Source organism: Lytechinus variegatus, chromosome 4 (assembly GCF_018143015.1).
Source record: "Lytechinus variegatus isolate NC3 chromosome 4, Lvar_3.0, whole genome shotgun sequence".
Lineage (NCBI taxonomy): Eukaryota > Metazoa > Echinodermata > Echinoidea > Temnopleuroida > Toxopneustidae > Lytechinus > Lytechinus variegatus.
Window position 1 is genome coordinate 6,880,897 of NC_054743.1, and position 21,815 is coordinate 6,902,711.

General features: G+C 35.4%; 1 protein-coding gene across 1 annotated transcript in view; it reads left to right on the forward strand.

Annotated features, from left to right (window-relative positions):
- Window positions 1–20,805, forward strand: part of LOC121413268 (titin homolog) — an 87,801-nt gene extending 66,996 nt beyond the window's left edge. Inside the window, exons 8-17 of the mRNA XM_041606028.1 lie at window positions 4,631–4,657; window positions 7,697–7,863; window positions 8,675–8,876; window positions 9,599–9,928; window positions 10,654–10,786; window positions 11,659–11,839; window positions 12,939–13,064; window positions 13,961–14,008; window positions 14,683–15,645; window positions 16,406–20,805. Of these exons, the coding sequence (XP_041461962.1) occupies window positions 4,631–4,657; window positions 7,697–7,863; window positions 8,675–8,876; window positions 9,599–9,928; window positions 10,654–10,786; window positions 11,659–11,839; window positions 12,939–13,064; window positions 13,961–14,008; window positions 14,683–15,630 (2,162 nt within the window). The 3' untranslated portion in view covers window positions 15,631–15,645; window positions 16,406–20,805. The remainder of the gene's footprint in view (window positions 1–4,630; window positions 4,658–7,696; window positions 7,864–8,674; window positions 8,877–9,598; window positions 9,929–10,653; window positions 10,787–11,658; window positions 11,840–12,938; window positions 13,065–13,960; window positions 14,009–14,682; window positions 15,646–16,405) is intronic.
- The last annotated feature ends 1,010 nt before the right edge of the window (window positions 20,806–21,815 follow it).

Consider the following 21,815-nt stretch of genomic DNA (forward strand, 5'->3'; position numbering starts at 1 on the left):
AAGTATAGAGGAAAGTTATGTGTTCAAAAGGTTAATTCTACACAGAGCTCTTTAGCTTCCAGGGTATGTTTAAAACTTTATAGGTCTATACCCTCACAAAACCAGAATTACAGTTGTGCAGGCTATTTTGAAGCAGAGTTGATATTGTGCTTGCTGCAGGCGAACGGACAGAATATAACTCAGAACTCTCAAATGTAGGTTGTAGACACGCAACCAATACATCATCATACACTCCATGTATTAAAGCATCAATCAGTCAGCTCATGAATGAAGGCCATGCGTACTGTGCACAGTGTAGAGCCAACCTCATTTGTTTGAATATTAGGTACTTGAGGTTGTAAAACAAATGCAGACAGAGTTTGACAAAGCTTTTTGTATGGAACCGAATATTCCTGATAGCATTGTGTTGAGAGTAAACATAGACTGATGAATTGAAAAGACAATTCCATTTGAGCTTTGTAAAAAATGATATTAAAGGGTGATGAATGATTAAAAGAATATTTTATTTCTTCATAACATTTTAAGCCTCCACCATAAATTTTTTTTTTGGGGGGGTATTGGGATACTAATTCATCGGGGGGGGGGGGGGGGGGGGGGGCTGTCAGGTTACTATGGTTTTTTTTATCATTTTGTTTTTGTATCAGCAGGTAAAAACAAGTAGTCCTTTAAATATATCAAGGGTTATTATTAGAATGAAGTAGTATCACCCACGAGGTGGAGTCTGCTTACGTGTCTATACGCACATTCATTGCTAATTTCTAGTTGTGATTTATGCTGGACATGGCATTCTGCTTTAAAAGTGAGTTTCATTTGTCGTGACCAATTACCACTACTGCATTGACTCACACCTTTTACTCTGGTCTTCAAATTGGAACAATTTTTTTTTCTTAAATGCTGTTGATGGTTTGGTTTTAGGAGTCTTTGATTCGTGGCATCATTGCTGTGGGAGAATTTTCTTTGAAGAAGTTGTTACACCGATAAAGTTCAAAGTTCTGATGATCGGCCTTGGACTACAGGACAGGCCCAAGGGTCCTTAGTTTTTACACCATGACACAACTTGATCTTGATTTTCTAACAGTGCCAACTTTGGAAAGCAGATGAAACTGGAAAATTTGATTTGGCAAGTTAAGTGTCGCCGTCATGCTCGATATTTATGAAATCAAATTGAGGACACCTCCAACGCTTGATAAGCGACCAAAGGCAATGGGACAATGTTGTAGAATGGTGATATCTGTACCTAATGGCCCTTTAGAGTTGTGATACATTTCTGTTTACAAGGATTCTTTGTATTTGATGTTTGTGAAAAAGGCATGAAATCCTTGAGAGATGAATGAAACATGGACTATTTACTCTGTGATTCAGACTTCAGAGTGTTCTTGGACTTGGAAACTCTGTCCAATGAGGTGATTCTCTGTAAAGGCTTTAAAGGTTACCAGATGTGAGAACCTTATAAACACTGACTGAATCCTGACCCGGAGTGTGCAGAGTTTTTGTTGTCTTCGATCATCGGGCCCACTCTTTTACAACTACTAAAAGCTGTGTATTCTTCTGCGCCTATTCTTTTGCTTCTGAGAGTTGATTCGTCTTGAACACTGAGTTTGAATCCATTTTCATCAAGATTTCAAAACTTATCACTTCATGATGAATTCAATTGTTCTCCTCAACGTTCTTGCGCTTGCTGTTGTACTTGTCTTCTTTTTCCTGAAGAGCTGTGCAGATAAATCCGATCAGGATACTACATGACAGTGAAGTTCTTGCGGTTGTTTTTTTTTTGTTCACATTGTCTGAAAGAGACTGGAATAATCTTGAAATTAATTAATCATATTGCCAATTTGCCTGTACCTCACACTCTTTTACTGATCATCGTGATTGTAGCCATGGGTTCTACGCACCAGGATACTCTGTTATTTTGGCAGCCATTTGAAGGTACGTCACTGTTAATTTACATGTACAATCCTTTTTTCATGATTTCTATGAATCATGGTTGGATGTAATTTGATATTGCTTTTAGTAGTGAAATGCTACATGATTGTACATGTACGGTAGAGTGGATTATCTATAATAATGATTGGACTTATATTGCGCCCAATCCACTCTGAGAAGTGCTTCAAGTACTTTTATTAAAGAAATTGGAAAGAAATTAAGAAGAATTGAAAAGAAATGTTTAAAACCGATGGTTTTGAAAACAACCTTTTGAATTCTGGCCATATTTTGCTGAATCCATGCTGAGAAGTGCTCAAAGAATTTAGAAAGAAATTAAGAATTGAACAGAAATGTTTTGAGTTGTTTTTCTTTTTTAAGTTTCAGAATTTTTTTTTATTGTCTTCAGGAAGCTTATTCCATGACTTGAGTTGGCAAATTGTCTTTGATTTAATTTGAAAATGAATTTTATCATTTCATGGGATATGATAAAAATTATTCATCACTCGTCAGTGGTGTACATTTTGTATAAAAGATATGAAAGAAAACATTTTTAAAAAGTTTGGCAAGTGCTATTCATTAAATGAGTAAAGTTGAATCAATTTTGAATGATTTTGAATTCAAACCGTCTTTGAAGACCATCAAAGATAATGACCATGTAACCCAGTCTCAAGTTTTATTTTATTTTATAATTTTTATTGTATTGTTCATCTTGGTGGCATTGACTATGTTTGAATGTAGACCTTGTTGCTCCAAAGATTAGAACATGGACTTATATATTATTTATTGAGATTATACTGCAAGGACGATGATGTTTGCATTGTCCAGAGACCAGTCTGTGATATATGTAGACACAATTATTTGTTCTTGTACTTTTCACCTTTGATAGGCTGTTTATCATACCCAATGCCATCTCATCTCTTAAATACTCCATACTCTGTCTGTACTAAGTTATTGATTGCTCTATATAATTAAAGAAAGGATATTGATTGTTTTAAGAGATGATGACCCTAAGATTCAAAGTGTATCTGCATTCAAGGTTTCTTGCCATAAAATAATGATAGTCTCTTGCCAAGAAGTAAAAGAGCACCTGTATCAACTGGAATCTAGAACTCTTGTTGCTTCCTGGTCTCAATCTGTTGTTCTCAACATGGGCTCATCAACTGTTTTCTTCTGTGCTACTATACTACTGTTTCTATTTCTTGGTTTAATCATGAAATGGAGAGCGTTCATTGAGATATACCTGAACCATGATAGATTTGAAGTCAGATTTGTTCTTTCAGCTCATTCTCCCAGTATCTTCAATAATTTCAAGTTGGCTTTTATGAATAGACACATACACCTAGATGAGGCTGTTATCAACAACCTTAACCACTGCTGATTTGGATGTTATTCACTTGTATATTTAGCGTTTTCTTCCGTATGCCAAGAATGTTTTCGTTATGCCAACTCGAAAAAGGTAATGTAGGAGGGATGAGTAGACTTTCTTTATGACCTTCTAATACATGCTGCGAAGTAAGATATAGAGGTATGGATTTATTCTTTTGACATGTACAGGCTGTATTCACACACTATTGCCAAGTTATGGGACATGGATGAAAACAAAATTGTTTTCAAGTTGTAACATTTTTGTGTCAAGTATGATTATGTCCCAAATTGTGTAGCCTCTGCACTGTAGTTTGTGTTCATAGGTTTCTTTTTTTTAGTAAACTTGTAGAAAAGGCTTAATCGCTTGTAACAAGATTTTATACATTGAGAAGTTATTTGAGACTTCAATTTTGTATTTGTAGTCTTGTTTACAGTGCGATTCTAACTGTGATATGCCCCTGGTCACTTTAGATCACAAGAGAAAACTTATTCAAAAGTTTGACAACAGATGTGTGAACAGGAATGTGTATAGTGTCAAAGAAGTAAGCAACTTTACATCCCAAGTGTCACATTTGTTGCCTTTTCTCTTCTTTCCATCACAAAGTCATCACCTTTTATACAGCTGTTGATTCAATCTAGCCTTGGTAGTATATTACTTGTGCATGGAAAGTCAAATCTATAATTGTTCATCCCATAGTAGAGCTGCATTTGTACATTGAATTCATATTTCACGCCCGATTTAACATGCAGTTACTCGTGGTGATTTGGAATTGTTATTTGAAGATTTCATGTTAATGTGATTTACATGTAGAGCTCTTGTTTTGGCATATAATGTATCAAATCAATTTCTTTGATAGCAATATTTCATATTTCACCATAATATTTCTATTGTCTCCATGTGAGGAAAAGTTTTATAAATGATATATGGTTTTATAGAATTCATCGTTGATTGTGGCTTTTATGCGAATGATTTATTTCCCCTCTCTGTTTTATTGTCAGAGTATTTCTGACTCTTCACATTTCATAATAACTCACACAAGTCGTGACTGTTGTGAATTATGCATTTAGCAATTTGTTTAAATTTGAATTGTCAGATTTTGATTTCAAACTTATAATGCTATGGACCTTGTTGCTTTTGTATACCTCCTGATAATTTCATTACAGTTTAGATCTATGCAAATCTTTGAAATTTATGTAATGCTCTTTTATTACTTAAATGATCATTCTTTTTTCTTTCATTGAAGTTTCATAAAGAATGACAGACATATAATGGACCAAACTTTGAATATAGCCCATATTTATATTTCAATTATTCTTTGTGTATTTATTTTTGCTTCCGAAGCATCATACAAACGACCAAGACCAAAAGGTAACTTTTGTACATTTAATAGCACAATGTGGCATGTGTGTGTCTCAATTTTATATCTCTGCGTCTGTTCAACATCGAACACTGTGACTATCATGAAGTAGACAACTTTTCCTATCACATCTCAATTTCTTTAATAGACTTTCATACACATGCATGATGCAATAAAATTAGAGACATTCTGCACATCGTTTTAAATGTCCATTTGATATTTTCTCCATTTAGGTATTTGATATCAAATGTGCAAAAAAGGCAACATGTTGCTGAAAACAAATCATGAAAGTCTCATATATAGTCACCCATTATACCGTTTCAGTATGTTGTTTGGTTATGAGTGATTCTACTATATGCACCCGTGAATGCATTCATTTGTCCCATTTTGGTGGAATTCTGTAGACATTGTTTTTAGAGACACATTATTATTTCTGTAGAGTGCAGACAAAAGGAAAGTAGTTTGTAAAATCAATCCTCTTACACTGCATGCTTGTGGTGTCACAGACCGTGTCAAATTGTCTACTGACATTGTATGTTTTACTACATTCAGATAGATAGAGTTTATGTAATTCATATCTGTATCATTTCGTAATGAGCTTATTTAGTGTTGCCCCACATAGTAACACACTTGAGGCCTACATCCTTATATTTCAGTCAAAGAAGAGTTCATATTGAACTCATACAATAGTCAATGTTGCTTGATATTCCAGGAAACAGAACAGATCAGGCAAACGTCTGTAACAGTTTTCATTACATAAAAAATGGGGATGGGGTATTATAAGAATGGTTGGGGAACTTCTGTATTTGAATTGACCTTGAACGTCTAATGGCAGTTCTCATTCTCTTAGATTGTCATTGACACAGGCCACTTTAATTTGTTTCTTTTTTTTTCTCTGCCATTTGAATTATGATATATTTCATAATTACATCCATTCAACCTATCTTTCACATCTCCTCTCTTCCCTTAAAAAAAGGTGGAAATAAAATCTGGCTAAATGGTGGAAATTAAACAATTTCCTTCTTCACTTTCCTAGATGAGTCTGCCAGGCTCTGATATCTTAAATTACTGCCAAGTGACAAGTCTAATGAAGCATGCCTACATGTACAGTATGTCATTCTTAGTTTAAAATGTGACACTAAATCTGTGTCACATTTTATTCAATTCATTGCTGGTGTTGTGAGCACCTTTGTTGATTCAATGTTATTTTATTGATCATAGGGTCTGGAAGTTCTGTCCGCCAAAGGCTATCATGTTGTATTTGGTGATATGCTGAGACCTTTTTTTTTCCTTTCAGATTTCAATGTACATGTGTGTCCAGTACCCTTCATATATCATAGGATTGTACAGCATGTTACAATCACCATTGTAGTGGTAATAATAATAAAAAAAATATGCCTTGGAATAGAATATTTCTAGATAGATGGCGCTATATAAATGCCTATTATTATTATCATTATTAGTGTTGACCCTGATTGCTGTCCTAGTTTGCTCATTCAAGGAAGTAAATGTAAATGCTGTTCATATCAACTCCATGTACATACTTGTAGGCTAAATTACAAGAGTGTATATACATGTAGCAAGATTGTAGATATATTTGTGATTTTCTCACCTATGGATTTTGCATGCATTTGTTTCCTGAACTTCTATTGCCTGTGCTTGTGTCATGTACATGTGAGGTCATGTAGGAACAGATTCATGAAAGTTGTCAGCACTGTGTACAATTTCTATGAAATCCTTGGTTCTGATTGGCCGAGATCCAGTGATGGTTACCATAGTAATAGACAGAGAATGGCAGCTTCTTGATGCTGACATGTTTAAACAACATCCCGATTCGGCCACCTTTCAAGTTTTTTATATTTTTTTAAATAGTCTTCTGTTTGCTCTATATTGTGAAGCGTCCAAGTCTACGTTGATGGTTTCATTTGGTCAATGTTTAAGCTCGTGAGCAATATACATGTACTTGTCAAACATTTTCAAAGAAAAATGTCTGAAGTACATGTACACATGTAGACTGTCAATGAAGATGTACAGACTTTTGTTATACAATATCATCTGTTACACTTGAGTGGAATAAGAACTTTGAAATAGTGATTTTAAACACATAGAACAATCAATCCAAAAAGTGTTACTTTCAATATATTTACTCTACAAAGTGAAGTTTGTCCCAATTTTCTATACAATCACCTTAGTTTATTGATCAAAGGGTATATGGAACAATCAATAAATAGAATGGATTTTCAGACCACACATTGCAATAATTTAACAGCTGTTTGAAGTGCATTAGTATTAAACAGGATTTCTGGATGGCTCAGATATGTGTTTTTATAGATTGATTTTAAAGCAAATGTTAGTTTTTAGACCAACCCTGATTAATATTTGTACTGGACACCTGATATTTGATGCTGGGGTTATGACCTTTTTTTTAGACTATTAGTCTTATTCCAGCAAGTTATCTTGATTTTAAGTGCCTTTTTGATTACACTACACTGTATATCCATTCAGGAATGAATAATACAGTGAAACTTGCCAATAAAGTCCAGTTAAAGGAGACGAGCAAAGTGGTCTTTATGAACAGATAGGGCCGTATTCTGAATTGGGGTTAACTTAGACCATGGTCTGACTCTGTGCTAAAGTTATGGGAAGCCAAAAAAAAAAAAATCTTTCCTGATTCATCGATGGTGAAGACAATCATCTATTTATACTTTCTAGACAATTATGAATGATTTGAAAGCCAAATGAGCTGAAATATGATATCTTACCGTTAATGATTTATGTACTAATTGGCTCTCCATACTTAAACCACAACTTTAAACCAGAGTTTAAGTTAAACCTGACTTCAGAATACGGGCCATAGACCTTAAGGACAGGTTCGTGTAATACACATTTCAATGAGGGAATTCTATTCAAGGGCAACAAAACTTACGTCTGGTGGCTGAAAGAGGTTTGACAATACAGATATCAACTGATTATTGGTATCAATAAAATAATTCTGCTTTTAAATATGATGAAATTCTGTAACTTATTTCTACCTGTCTTTTCAATTCTAGCATTTTCTCCAAGGGACACAAAATCATCACACTCAACTCCAACCCATGGGCCCCGCCCGTCAGCAGCAGCAGTCACAGAGAGACTATCCAGGCCCAAACCGGGCATGAAATCACCATCATCTAGTACAACTAATCTATCAACTCCATCTCCAAGCTCAACATCAAAGGTATGTAACAACAATGATCTTTGTTGTAGTAATGGTAGTTGCTGTGGGGGTTTAGTGGTAGGAGTAGCAGCAGTCACAGAGAGACTATCCAGGCCCAAACCTGGAATGAAATCACCATCTAGTACAACTAATCTATCAACTCCATCTCCAAGCTCAACATCAAAGGTACGTAACAACAATGATCTTTGTTGTAGTAATGGTAGTTGCTGTGGGGGTTTAGTGGTAGGAGTAGCAGCAGTCACAGAGAGACTATCCAGGCCCAAACCGGGCATGAAATCACCATCATCTAGTACAACTAATCTATCAACTCCATCTCCAAGCTCAACATCAAAGGTATGTAACAACAATGATCTTTGTTGTAGTAATGGTAGTTGCTGTGGGGGTTTAGTGGTAGGAGTAGCAGCAGTCACAGAGAGACTATCCAGGCCCAAACCTGGAATGAAATCACCATCTAGTACAACTAATCTATCAATTCCATCTCCAAGCTCAACACCAAAGGTATGCGATGACAATGATCTTTGTTGTAGTGATCGTAGAAGAATACAAAAGGAGCTAATTCCAGGACCCTCTTGCGATAGCATAGTTTTCATGAGACGGGACCAAGTTTTGCCATAAAATCCAATAGTTTGGAGGCGGCTTTTAAATTCCTTGTACGAACATCAAGTTTGAGTCATACTGCTCTGTTTTAACATTAAGTTAGTAAAACCTGACCTCATTTTGACTGAAATTTACTGAAATTATCTACTGATTTACTGAAATCATCCACTGAAATCATTCATTGACTAAAATTTCCACACGTTTTATTTGACAGAGAGCACCCTCACCCCGAACTGTCGGTAGACCGCAATCACCCCGACAAAGAACACCCCTCTCTGCTCGATCCTCCAATGCATCAAATGCTTCAAACGACAGCCAGACGAGCGCCGGTTCCACTACGCCTAAAAGGGCGCCTTCTCCGAGGACTGCAACGAGGGATAAATCATCGGATTCACATTCGAGCGGTAAGACGCCAAGTAAGTCACAAGCCAAGGGTACTTGCATGTGGCGTTCTAACTCTTCTTAGCTTGACGTTGTGTTGTATGTTTATAGCATTTCATCTATTTTGTCTATCTAATTACTTCTGTCATTTTGCACTTCTAGCTTGTTGCAATGTCATTCAGATAGTTTCAAATCACAACACTTTCAAATTTACATCATTCAAGTCATTCACATTTTACATTCACTTTGAATTTTACACAAAAAGTAGTAGAGAGAATGCACTTGTTACACTCACAGGTGCATTTTCTCTTCAAATTTTTGATATAATTTTAAAGTGCAATGGTTTTAATTTTCTTAAGTGTCATGTCTGTTACGTGGAATTGCCCTGTTAGCACTAGCTTTTGGTGTCTTTAGCCTCCATACTTTTAGTGATAATACTTGTTACTACTACTTGTAAACACTGGTAATATTTCATTAGAAATTAACATTTATATTTCTGTATAAGATTGAACATGATAGAAAGAAATTTCAAAAGCTGTTTAAACAATGTTTTTTCTTATTTGCGCTAAATAAATTTATGTGATTGGAGTTCAAAAAGGTTGAATATATTTCATTCTTCTTGAAGGAAATGAACAGCCATCGGATGATTCGTAAGTTAAATCATCCATGATTTTTTAGTTTTCAACAATCTTCTATTTAATATTTACCAGTATTCTTTCAGAAATATTTTATTCTGATTATTTCTCTTTCTGTATAGGTAACAAGTCAACCAGCAGTAATCCTCCACCCATCAAGAAAGCCCTTACCCCATCAGCAGGGGTTGTCAAACCCACCCCGACCAAACCAGGTCAAACAACCAGACCTAAATCCAGTACTCCAGCCAAGAAAGACTCCCCTACAACCCCCGGGCCTGTGGATAAACCCAAGTCGACGTCAACGGATAAGCCCAAAGCCCCGCCTGCCGACAAGCCGAAGGCGACGCCGGCAGAGAAACCGAAGCCAGCACCTGCTGCTACCAAGGCATCACCAGCACCAGCAGCGCCGGCGGCTGAGAAGCCAAAAGCCAGTGAGGCCAAGCAGAATGGCAGTAAGTACTGTTGACTCTAAAGTCTTGTTTTCATGGGGCTCATGATGGACGTTTTCCAAAAGTTTTGCAAAGGATGCAAATATCCAACATTTACATGGCCATCACCTGAATGTAGAATTTAAAAAATCTTCTCGCCAATGTAAAGCGCCCCTTGGAACAATTTGTGAAGCTTCCGAACATTAAATGCCCTTTTGCTGCATAAAATGCGAATGTTGGACTTTGCTTGCCATAGTTTAACATTCGCATCCGTCGTAAAAACCTTTTGCAAAAGATGTATGATCCAGGCGTGATTAATTCAATGGGACAATATGTGATTTGAAAAAAAAAAATAGAGGCCTATATGTTTTACAAAAAGACCAAAATTCATTTACTACATAAGAATGTAAGGTTCAAACAAACCTAGTTTTGTTTTGCTATAAGTAAAAAATAAAGTAAGGCTTCCTAAAAACTGTTCAGATAACTTAATTCCATGTAGTGTTAATGGACTTGTAAGATGTTAATTTTATTCATAACAACGAATCTATGCAATCATTAATTACTAATAGAATCATGTCCTTAATTTGTAGGAAATTCTATCAAGAATTTATAAGAAGGGTCTCATTGTATTCAATCATTTTCATTATTTATTTACTTAACTGGGATTGGCAAGTATAATAGATAATTTTTGAGTTAGAATATTCAATAGTATAGATAATCAATGTACTGTTTTTCTCTCATTGGTGAAGGTGACAATGGGGATAAAACAGAGCTGACTGCAGAGGAGAGGGCTAAACAAGCTTTAGCGGAGAGAAGAAGACAAGCAAGGGAAAAGGCTGAGAGAGAAGCAGAGCTAGAGAAACAGAGACAAGAACAACTGAGGTAAGTTAGTTTATAAGCTGTGGAATAGACCTCCGAGCTGTTTAACAAAAGGTCAGCATTGCAAAGGTTGTACTGAAGTGCTTACATGCACATTACATCTTATAATCCAATTCATGAATCCACAGAAGCATAGATTGCTGGGCATGAGCACAACCGTCAAAGCATGTGCAGTCCCTTTGGGGATTATTTCACATTTTGCTCATTGCTGTCTCAATATCATTTATACATGTATGGAATAGAAAATATATGTATAACCAACAAGAATATTATATAATCAAATGAAAACAGTGGTGATACATTGATCAATAGTGCATTGTCTATCACATTATTCTTATGCTGTACCAGAAATTCATCCTGTATTGCATTGTGAATTTGCAGTGCAAGAACTGTAAAGGCAGGATATTGTGCAGCATAATGGGGGTCTTCTTCAAAGACATGGTGCTTTATAAAGCCTTACTTGATACTTGATGTAGTAATCCCTATGGCAGAGCTCTCATACAGAAGCTATACTGGGATGATGAATAAAGTGAGCCACTAGAAGGAGCATCATGAAGTGCAGAACTGGTGATGAATAGATATAGCAATTTTGTGTATGTACACTAAAACATGCTATGCTGAGTGCAAGTAAAATTATCAAAATTAAAGTGCATTAAAATATGTAATGGAATGCACTATATAAATATAACTTGTATTGAATTGTATCAAAATTCCCTTGGACCATTTTCAGGATTGAGGAGGAGGAGAGGAAAAAGAAAGCGGAGGAGGAGAGATTAAAGGCTGAGCAGGAAGCTCTGAGGTTAGCAGAGGAGCTGAGCACTATATAAATATAACTTGTATTGAATTGTATCAAAATTCCCTTGGACCATTTTCAGGATTGAGGAGGAGGAGAGGAAAAAGAAAGCGGAGGAGGAGAGATTAAAGGCTGAGCAGGAAGCTCTGAGGTTAGCAGAGGAGCTGAGATTAGCTGATCTAGAACGACAAAGACAAGAAGAAGAAGATAGGATGAGAGAGATGGCAGAAGAGAAACAAAGACAGGAGGAAGAAGAGAGGATGGTAAGATAATTTGATATAAAGATACAAATTCTTAAATTTCTTTTATTTAGGGCAAGGCCACAATCGATAGGGCACAATTGATTTTAAAGCACAGAGGAGAAAGTTGAGAAGGGCACAAAAATATTTAAATGAGAGGAACATTATGGCTAATCAGTCAGGCACTTTCATTAAGTTTAAGCAGGAAAAATATGGGTTACTTCATTTAGCACAAGGAAAGGGCAGGAGTTACATGTAAAGCTGTTCTCATACTTTTCTAAAACTGGTTTACTGGAAACCAGTTCAGGAAACCAGTTCGTAAGATCACTTTGCTAGCGTTCCCATTTGATCACCCTAAAGTGGTTTTCAAAAAAACCACTTCACGTTGCTATGGGAACACTATCATTGGGGTGATGTGTTTTCCTGGAAATTTGAAAATTGCAGCGTAGGCATTCCACATGGAGTGCGTGGAGTAGTGCGCTCGAAATGTGCGAAGATCGCTTTCCGAAGAACGGTTGTGTCCTCACTAAAACCAGTTTAACAAGGCAAAGCCATCTTCAAAACTACATCATGAGGTGGTTTTCTTAACTGGTTTGGAAGATCGCTTCCGAGACTGCTTCGACCATTCTCATATGTTTTAGGACGGTAGTGAAACAGTGTCTTAGTAACAGCTTTATGAGACACCCTTAGCCAGCTGTCCCCATGACTGAGGATGGATATCTTCCTAAAGGGTACTAGCTCATCAACTTGAGTTTCAAACTCACAACTTTGCCTTCTACTTAGATGGGATTCTATCTCTGAATAAGTGATTAATCAATATAGGTTCAATACTTCTAGTATAGTGGTGCTTAAAAGTAAGTGTACCCCACCAGAACATGAACATTCTTTACAGCGTTCAGGTTCTGCCATCTTTTAGATATATAATTATGAATTAAAATGATAAAATATTACATTCACTCAAGTTTCTTTGGGCTCACATACGTGTATCATTTCATTGCTGTTTGCATTCAGCATGAAGGAGCGGATTTCCTTTGTGGTAAGGTTCACTAACTCTTGAGCACAACTGTATATGTGGGGAAATGAAGCAAACTGTTGATTACCTCTTTGTTGATTTGTCTTTCAGAGAGAGGAGGAAGAGAAGAAGAAACAAGAAGAGATGGCGAAGAAAGAAGAAGAAAGGAAAAAGCAAGAGGAAGAGCTTGCTGCTAAACACAAGAAAGAAGAAGAGGAGAGAGATGCAAGAAGAAAGGTAATGTATAGCATCAACAAAATAACACACTGGCCCGTATCCTGAAGTCGGGTTTAACTTAAACTCAGGTTTAAATTTGTGGTTTAAGTATGGATAGCCAATTGTTACATAAATCACTAACAGTAGAGATATCATATTTAGCTCATTTGGCTCTAAAATCATTCATAATTGTCTACGAATTATAAATAGATGATTGTCTTCACCATTGATAAATAAGGAAAGAGCACAGTAAACATAAGAAACATAAAACTTAATACAAATTTTGACACTTTTGGCTTCCCATACTTAAACCACAACTTTAAACCCGAGGGTGAGTTAAACCCGAGTTCAGAATAGGGGCCACTTTGTTTATTTCAAATTCTTATTAGAAACGTATAACAGTTGCAATTCAAATTAAAAGAATAATACACTGTATACAAATAAGGGAAATGCATAATTTGAGAAAATAATGAAATATGTGGGAGCCAGCATATCCTAATGACCTTACAAAGGCTTGGCTCCCGAACCTTTAACTTAATCATGATAATAATTATAGATTGTTTATTTAAGCAGCAGCAGTGCATGTAGAAATAGTAAAGGTACTCATCATGATGGTATTAATAGCAGTAAGGCTGGTTTTATAGCAGAGATACAGATGTGTCTTCATAACACTTATTCATAAATCCATTTGACTCATTGACTCTTTTTTTTTAAAGTAGATGTATGGTGTCCTACAAATGATTAGATTTATCATCATCATCATCTTAAGATGTCATTTTCATGAAGGGTTATTAGCATATGGATGAATGAAATCAGTAACATATCATACTTGAAGAATTTTCTTTTTGCTTAATGTGCAGATTTTGCCCTTATGAAATAATTGTTTTATTTGATTTACCTTTTTTCTATTTTTCCAGAGGGTTGATGAAATCATGAAAAGGGCACGGAGAGGAGCACAAAATAAGGTAAGTTTGTTTGAAGATTTTACTACACTCATTTTGCTAACTCATCACAATGATGACATTAATAAATAAACATTTACCAGAAAATATCTGTCTGTAGAATATGTGAAAGAACCGATCAAGATGATTGCAAAGATACAGAAAAATGAATCTTTTGGAGGAATGATTTCTGTAAAAGTACTGATAGCGAGTGTTGCTTTAATGAAACAAATTTACCTTGCATTATTTTTGAATTGTTTTGCATATTAATTTTGTATGCTAAATTTGCTCCATGCAGCTGCTATAAGAGTGTCATGGGGCAAGTCCTTAAAGTAATCAACTTTTTTGTACCTCCAACAGCATTTTTTGTGGTTCCTACTTCACTTTACAAATTTCTCAATCCTTGCAACATGCAGTTTAAGCCATTTGTTATAGAAACTGATTTCAAGAAAACGGAAAGTGGGTATGTGACATCATCAGCCCACCTAATGAATATTCATGACGACTGTTTTTACAAAATATTGCTAAACTTTAAACTTCAATAACTTTATTATTTGTTATTCGATTTTGATGAAATTTTTGGCATTTTGCTCAATGAATTCTACTCTATGTATTAAGATATAGATATTTTCAGCCTGGATCATCCCTTTAAGCCATTTGTTATAGAAACTGATTTCAAATTTGTAATTATTTTTTAGGATGAGTCCTCCCAGCCTGGTTCACCGGACAGCGAGAAGAGTACCGACTCACAGGGGAAGACCAATGGAATCAACTCATCCTCCATGCTCCTCAACGATAAATACCGCAATCTCCTCTCGGGCAACCGAAACATCGGTAGCAACCCGGTATCAGGTGATGAGGATAGCTCAGAAGATTTAATAGATCAGGTGGAGGGAGGTCGCAAGGGGTCGGATGCAGCCGCGATCTCGGACGCGCCAGGAAGCGCGGAAGAGACCGTTGGCGCAACTGACGTCGATCTCATTGGTGGTGGGGGTGATGGTTTGATTAATCCTGTATCACAAGATAACATTCATGATGCTAACACAGGGGGTGAGGAGGCTACCATCGGTGGTGGGGATGCGATCCAAGAGGAAGAAGGCTCAAGCGTTGATGGTGATGTTCTTCTAACAGAAGAGGCGCAGAAGCCATCAGAACCTGAGATGGAAGTCAAATCTAGTGTCGTAGAGCAGGAGGAACCCGCACCTGCCGCGGATGCAGAATCTGGTGTTGTCATAGCAACGGATGATGCTAGCAATGAACAAATTGTAGAAGAATCGAGTGCTGATGTACCAGCTGAGGCTGCTATTGATAATGGTTCCCAGCAGGAGGCTAGTATATCAGAGAACTCACATGCTAGTCCAGAAACAGACTCGATAGAGCACGCCAAGAACGGTCAAATGGACCAAGAATCTAGCCTAGTTATAGACCCTAAAGATGGAGTAGACTCGTCCTTGCTAATAGAGCATCCGGCGGGCAAAACTGAAATAGAGATCACGAATGGGGAAGGTGGTTTGATGGATCACGGCAATGGAGATTCGGGTGTCGAAGATGGAGTCAAGGTTGGTTTCAAGTTTGGTCACAGTCCTGAGGATTCTGGGATTGAAGGAAACAACCAATCAGGAGCTGTCCTCACCAGTGAGATTTGATGTGATGGTTGATTTGTAAGTATGAACATATCATCACATCGAGGAGTAATTGACTAAAAATTGACTTGTATAAAATAAGTCCAGTAGCCATTTGTTCAGAGGCCATTTTATTTTCCATGTAGCATTAGGGGAATCATCTGTATTATAATTGCATGTTTCATATTGCGGAATCTAATCTTTTATTATATAATATTATATGATATGATATTTACAATTAATAACACATACTAATATTTGCATATCAGATTGTTAAGGAACATATATCATTTTCTTTTATGATTATTTCACTATATTTTATCTTTCCTCTTTATTATAATTCACATTACAGTGTCCATTTCATTTTTTGGGTTTGTCAATTATTGTATTTTATATTTTGCTAATGTTACTACCCTTTAACCCTAATATATAATAATAATGCGCATGAGTAATTATTTAGATTATTATCTGATGGCTTCATATGAATACTCTTTTTATTGAATTAAGATGTTATAGTGTTTCATAAAAGGATGTGTCGGAAGTTTTATCTGACAGTTACCATAGTAACTTTCAGACACCTGTGGTTCTCTGCCAATCAAAATCAAGGAAACTTGTCACATGACAAATATAGATCAAACATTCTTCAAGTATGACCCATCAAGTGAACGGTGATGACCGTTGGGTTTCATTAGAATAACTTTCAAAATGATTCTTGAATTCTTTATTTATTTTACAAATGAATATTTCTGATTTGATCGTTCGTCTCTAAAATCATTCTTTGCCGTTTGTTCCTCATCAGAATCCCATTGAAGCCAAGCATCACATCTTGGGATTACAAGTATCTTTGTGTGTTCAGACGCACACCCATCATGATCCCAAAGGGACATCAGCCGTAACACTGCGGCGGCTCCTCCCCCTTCGGTTTCCATGGCAACTGTATCATCGCAAGCCTTCATCCAGCATGCTTATATTATAACGTGTGTATATAACATTGATAAAAAGATATTGTATTAGCACCAATTTGAGCTACAATATGGAGTGAGCACAGAGTGATTGTATCAGGTCAGCTTCTGGTACCGTGCGGGGCACGTTCACATTGCTTTTAATGATGGTCATTACAAGTGTTGCGGTGGTGTATAACATCAATTATTCTTGACAAGAAGGTTAGAAATGGCCTATCTATGATGTTGGTCAATTCTTGATTATAGTCACTATTAAAATCTTTGAGGTTTGTGGTCAGGAATCTCTCTGTGATCATTATGTTGCAGAATTAAAGGACATCAAATGAGCTGGAAAGTGTTCATAATTAATACGAATAGGTGGAGGTTCTTTGGGGTTCACCTTATGTGAACGTGCCCCCTGATGTTTGATGTAAACTTCTGGATCAGAGCAAGACACAAGTTGCTAGAGAAGTTGATTACACTATTAAAATCCATTGAATGCTGTCATTTTTTCACTTCGATTTTGTGTTTTAGCTCTGCTAGGCAGCAGAAGCCTGGTTGATGAAAAACATTTTTATTTGGTATTCAAATAATTTCAGATTATTTATTACAAGTCAACTGAATTCAGCAGCATTCATTTATGATATTGTTTATTTTTATGAATTATTTCCATGAAGCATTATTGTACAACTTTACTTTGTCAAAGTTGATTTGGAAAAAGCTATGGTTCTTATCAAATTCTACTAAAAATATTGAAAATGCATTGTGAGTCAGCATTGAACTATTTTGTAGTCAGATTTGGTAAGCTCCCTATTCTTTCACAAAATTGTTTTGAGATGGTAAAATGATGAAAGTTATTTGCAAATTTATTTTCAGAAAATTTAATTATCACTTTCTGAACTCTAGCAACATGTGCCTTTGATTGTTTCATGAAAAGAAGAAGACAAAGAAATTTGGAACAGTGTCTCTCAAGACTCTCTTCTGTCTTCAGAGTGTATATACATGCGAACCCAAGAAAGTAAATTACGAAAATGTGGTCTGAAAAGTACATGTATGATGAAATATGTCTGTTATGTCACAATTTGTATAATACACAAGTTTAGGCCAGAATAGGATCATTGCTTCATTTACTGATCAAGTGCCATGTGGTAAAAACAAATCTATTTGGATTGCATTCTAATCTAAAATGATTATATGAGTATAATATGGATGATGTATGCTAATTTTACATGACCCTATCTATATAGAATGACTTACCAATAACTCTCAATGCAGTCATGGCTAAATTATATACACAATTAAGATTTGCAAGTCTTGGATGAAGTCATTTATGATATATGAATATAAAAACGCAATGATATTGCATTGTATGTGTTGACGATGTCGATTGCGTGCAGTTTATTTTCCCTTCGTTTGCTGCAGTCATGCTTGTAGTTGCTTCTCCTTCTAAAGGTTCATTGTATCCAAAATGTAATTAATATGCACCCTCTTAATATGTCAAGTTGATATCACATAATTGAAATAATTATTAATGAATGTGTATGTAAAGAAGGGTCCTCATTCCACAGGAACTATCCCTCATCATCATAATATATACCTGAATAAATTATGTTAGGGGATGTCTTAGTTCACATTCTGAATGTATAAATGCAATGTAGATAATGGTTTTCTTATAACGGGTTGTAGAGTGGTATACTAGTGTCCCTTAACAGTGGTGTCTGGGTATAAGGTGATATAATTAAATAATTCCTTTCTTTGAGAGCACATTAATATATTTTTTTCAAATTTCAATGAAGTAAGAGATTTCTGCTCATAATGGTCTGCTGTAAGTGTGGTCTAATTGCCATTTCATCCAGTTATTACCTAGTATATTACCCACCTGGGTTTTGTTTAGATTTATTTGGTGAATTAATGATTGAAGTCATGTTCACCAATCACAGGAACTTTGTTTATCAAATTACAGACTAATCTTGAAAAAAAGGGAAGAATTCAAACTCATTGAGGGTCATCAAGATTTATCAATTTACAATATCTGTGATTTCAGCTCTGATGAAGAAAAAATGCAAACCCTCGTGAAAATCCCTAGTGTTTAATGTTGTCAGCTAGTATCATTTGATTGGCATTAGTCTTCAGTATCAAGACATGTGAAAAATGACACTGAAGTAATTTTGTGGTGAAAATTCTTTTTAATAAACTCCTTCTGAAGAAAAGGATGAATAGTATACCATACTGAAACTAAGTATTCAATGTGCAATTATGTAGGAACGATTCTGCACGGAAAAAGATTTTGTTGTTTCCAGTGCTATGTGAAATGTACTTAAGACAATTTGCAAATTCAGACAAGAAAATACATGATTCAGAAATGTAAATAAAAAATGCTACTTAATATAGGTTAGAATTAAATCAAGTTGAAAGTTTTAATAATAGAGATAGAAAAGTGCTGCGGTTTCATTTCACATTTTTATGATTAAATTAAAGGTATATGTATAAATCTGAAGAACAAATGATACACTTCAGTTTCACTAGATTTTTATCATCAGTCAATTACTTGCTCAAATATTGCCCAAGTTGGTATGAAGTAATTTTTAGGAAGCTAGTAAGGGAGCGATAAATTATTTTTTGTCTTTATTAGATATATGTTCCCTCAGGGTTTCCAGTGTTGTGCTATGTAATGAATATGTCTTAATAATATTATATTTACACAAGTCTTAATTCCTTCCCCTGGTTCTACTGGTAATAATTAGGTATACTTGGAATAGGGGTTACTAATATTTCAAGGACACGCTTTATTTTGGCTAACAAATTCCTTGAAGAAATAAATCGTAAGGTGTCAGTATTTGCTCAGTATTAGATGTTTTTTTATTTTCTATAGTTTTGGCTGCAGAAATTGTAAGATTTATCCTTGCAAGGAATAGCTATTTTAGAAGATAAAACAAATATATTTAGACAAAGTTCTTTGAATGATAACCTTTTCTGGCCATTGATTATTTTATTAAAATTTCAGATTTCCAAATGTATTTTAAGTATATGTCTTGTTGGTCATTTTCCAATACTTTCTTTTTGTATGTATTTGCATGTGAATGTTTATATCCAAATTAAGTTATTTTGAGAGTTTGAAGCTATATTATATAATAAAGTAAATGAAAAAAAGTGAGAGAGGAGTCGTTGCATATAATATGAACGTCACAGATGTGATAGAATAGAATTTTGTCAGAATGTCAGAGCTTTATAATCTATTGGCTTGGATGATGTTTAAGAGACAAATGACTAAAAGTGACATTTGTAATTGATTGCTTTTGAAGATATCAAGTATGAAGTAATGTATCATGACTTCAATAATGACATTTGATGATAAAACTCTGTAATTCCAAGTGGATGGGTGCCGTTGCCATGATAGAAATGATTGCCATTTATGTATGTCAACAAATATTGTTAAATTGATCAATGTCTTTAAGAGTGTTTTGTGCTATAAAAGAAATAAATCCTCTTTTCCCCTCTTTCTCCAAGAGTGGGTAGAGCAGGAATATTGATAAAGAAAAATCCTTGGGCAAAGTATTGAATTTTGCTTTGATTGTGCTGTATTTTATAAATGCATTGTGTACAGTTCACTCTGTGCGTTACAACAGTAATGAACACCCTGTGCACCATATGGGGGCATTTTGTGGGGGATATATATTTGTGTGGCTACCGTCACTGTTGACATTTTTGCTCAAAAAGTTATTTAAAAAATCCAGATTAGAAAGTGCTATCAATTTTAAATGATTTGATTAGGATAAAGTGCACTTTATGCTTACTGCACACAATGCATTAGATTATCTTCACTTTTTGGCTTATTAGATCATTTTACTCTTATAAACTGTGCTTTATGATCTAATGAAATATTAACAAAGCACAGTGTATCTTTCTTCAAATATTTAACATAAGATATGTAGAGGGAACTATGTTACTATACCGTCGGTAATTTATATACTATAATAAGATACATGTAATTTTGAGCCCGACTCCTATCTTCTAACATTTGAAATATACCGGGAGATTGTGAATGAGAATTAACTTTGTAGTCATGACGTTGGGATGATAATGCTAGTGACGTTTTACAGTGCAACATGTCTTATCCAGATGAACCGATATTTAAAAAGAATGTTCATCTTATGTGCAGCCGAAATGGCAGAAAATTGCTGTTTTATTATCATTATTACCATTATTGTTAAAGAATCATAACATGTTTCTTGTTGAAAAGATAAAAAGTCATTATTATGGAAAACTTGCAAAATTGTGTTTTAATGTTGTATTCATTTCTCACTGCTACTTTTCTCTCATATCTGTTAGGTCTTGCTTCCCCCTCTCTGTCTCACTCTCACTCCCTATCTCCCCCTCTCTCCCTCCGAAGGAAAATGAAACCCCAAAATATTCACACACAAAATACCTAAAACGCCCATAAATTTTAATCACTAAAGATGCTTTCACACGCAAGGGCAATGATCAAGTGTCGGTCATAATGGTCAAGTGCAGTTAAGTGACCATGTTGACCATTCTGGACCTTAATACTGCTTTACCGACCAAGATCAGTATTTTCATCTAGATTGGTAAAGATGGTCACTCATTTGTGACTGTAACCACTTCTGCCCTGCAATGCCAAAAGGAAGCAAGTCACTGACTTCTCAAAAAAAAAAAGATAGAGACTGTAATTAACACTGCTGATAAAATGATTATCTCTTGATCTCACAGTCAGTACATGTCACTTGCTTCCTTTTAATTGGTGAATAGCAAACCTGGGCAGTATTGCTTAAAGGTTCTTAATAATTTTTAGTAGGCCTGTCTGATACCTTTCTGCTTTGGGGCGTATTTAACTGTAATTCACACACCTAAAGGTCATTGGACCATATATGATCTTGTGGAAAGTGATTCACATGAGGTCCGAGGATCAAAACTCTACTTGTCTCCAACATTTTAATTTTTTTTTTTGGGGGGGGGGTGAGAGAGACTTGGGTAGAGCATTGGGGGTGATTTTTCCTTCATTTAATTTTCTAAATGAGGAGAGCCTTCAGGCTAAAAATTAAATTGATGTTCAGTTGGGTTTAAATCAGGGCTGCCAAGTCGTACAGATTTCATATCAAGCACTGAAAAATGAGTAAAATGGTTTCACGCAAATGCTGATTTCTGAAGTATCATGTGTTGCCCTATGGCATTTCTTTGATAATGCCGATTTCCTCGCCAAAATACAGATTTTCAGCTTATATTCAAAATATTGATATATTCTTTTTCAGC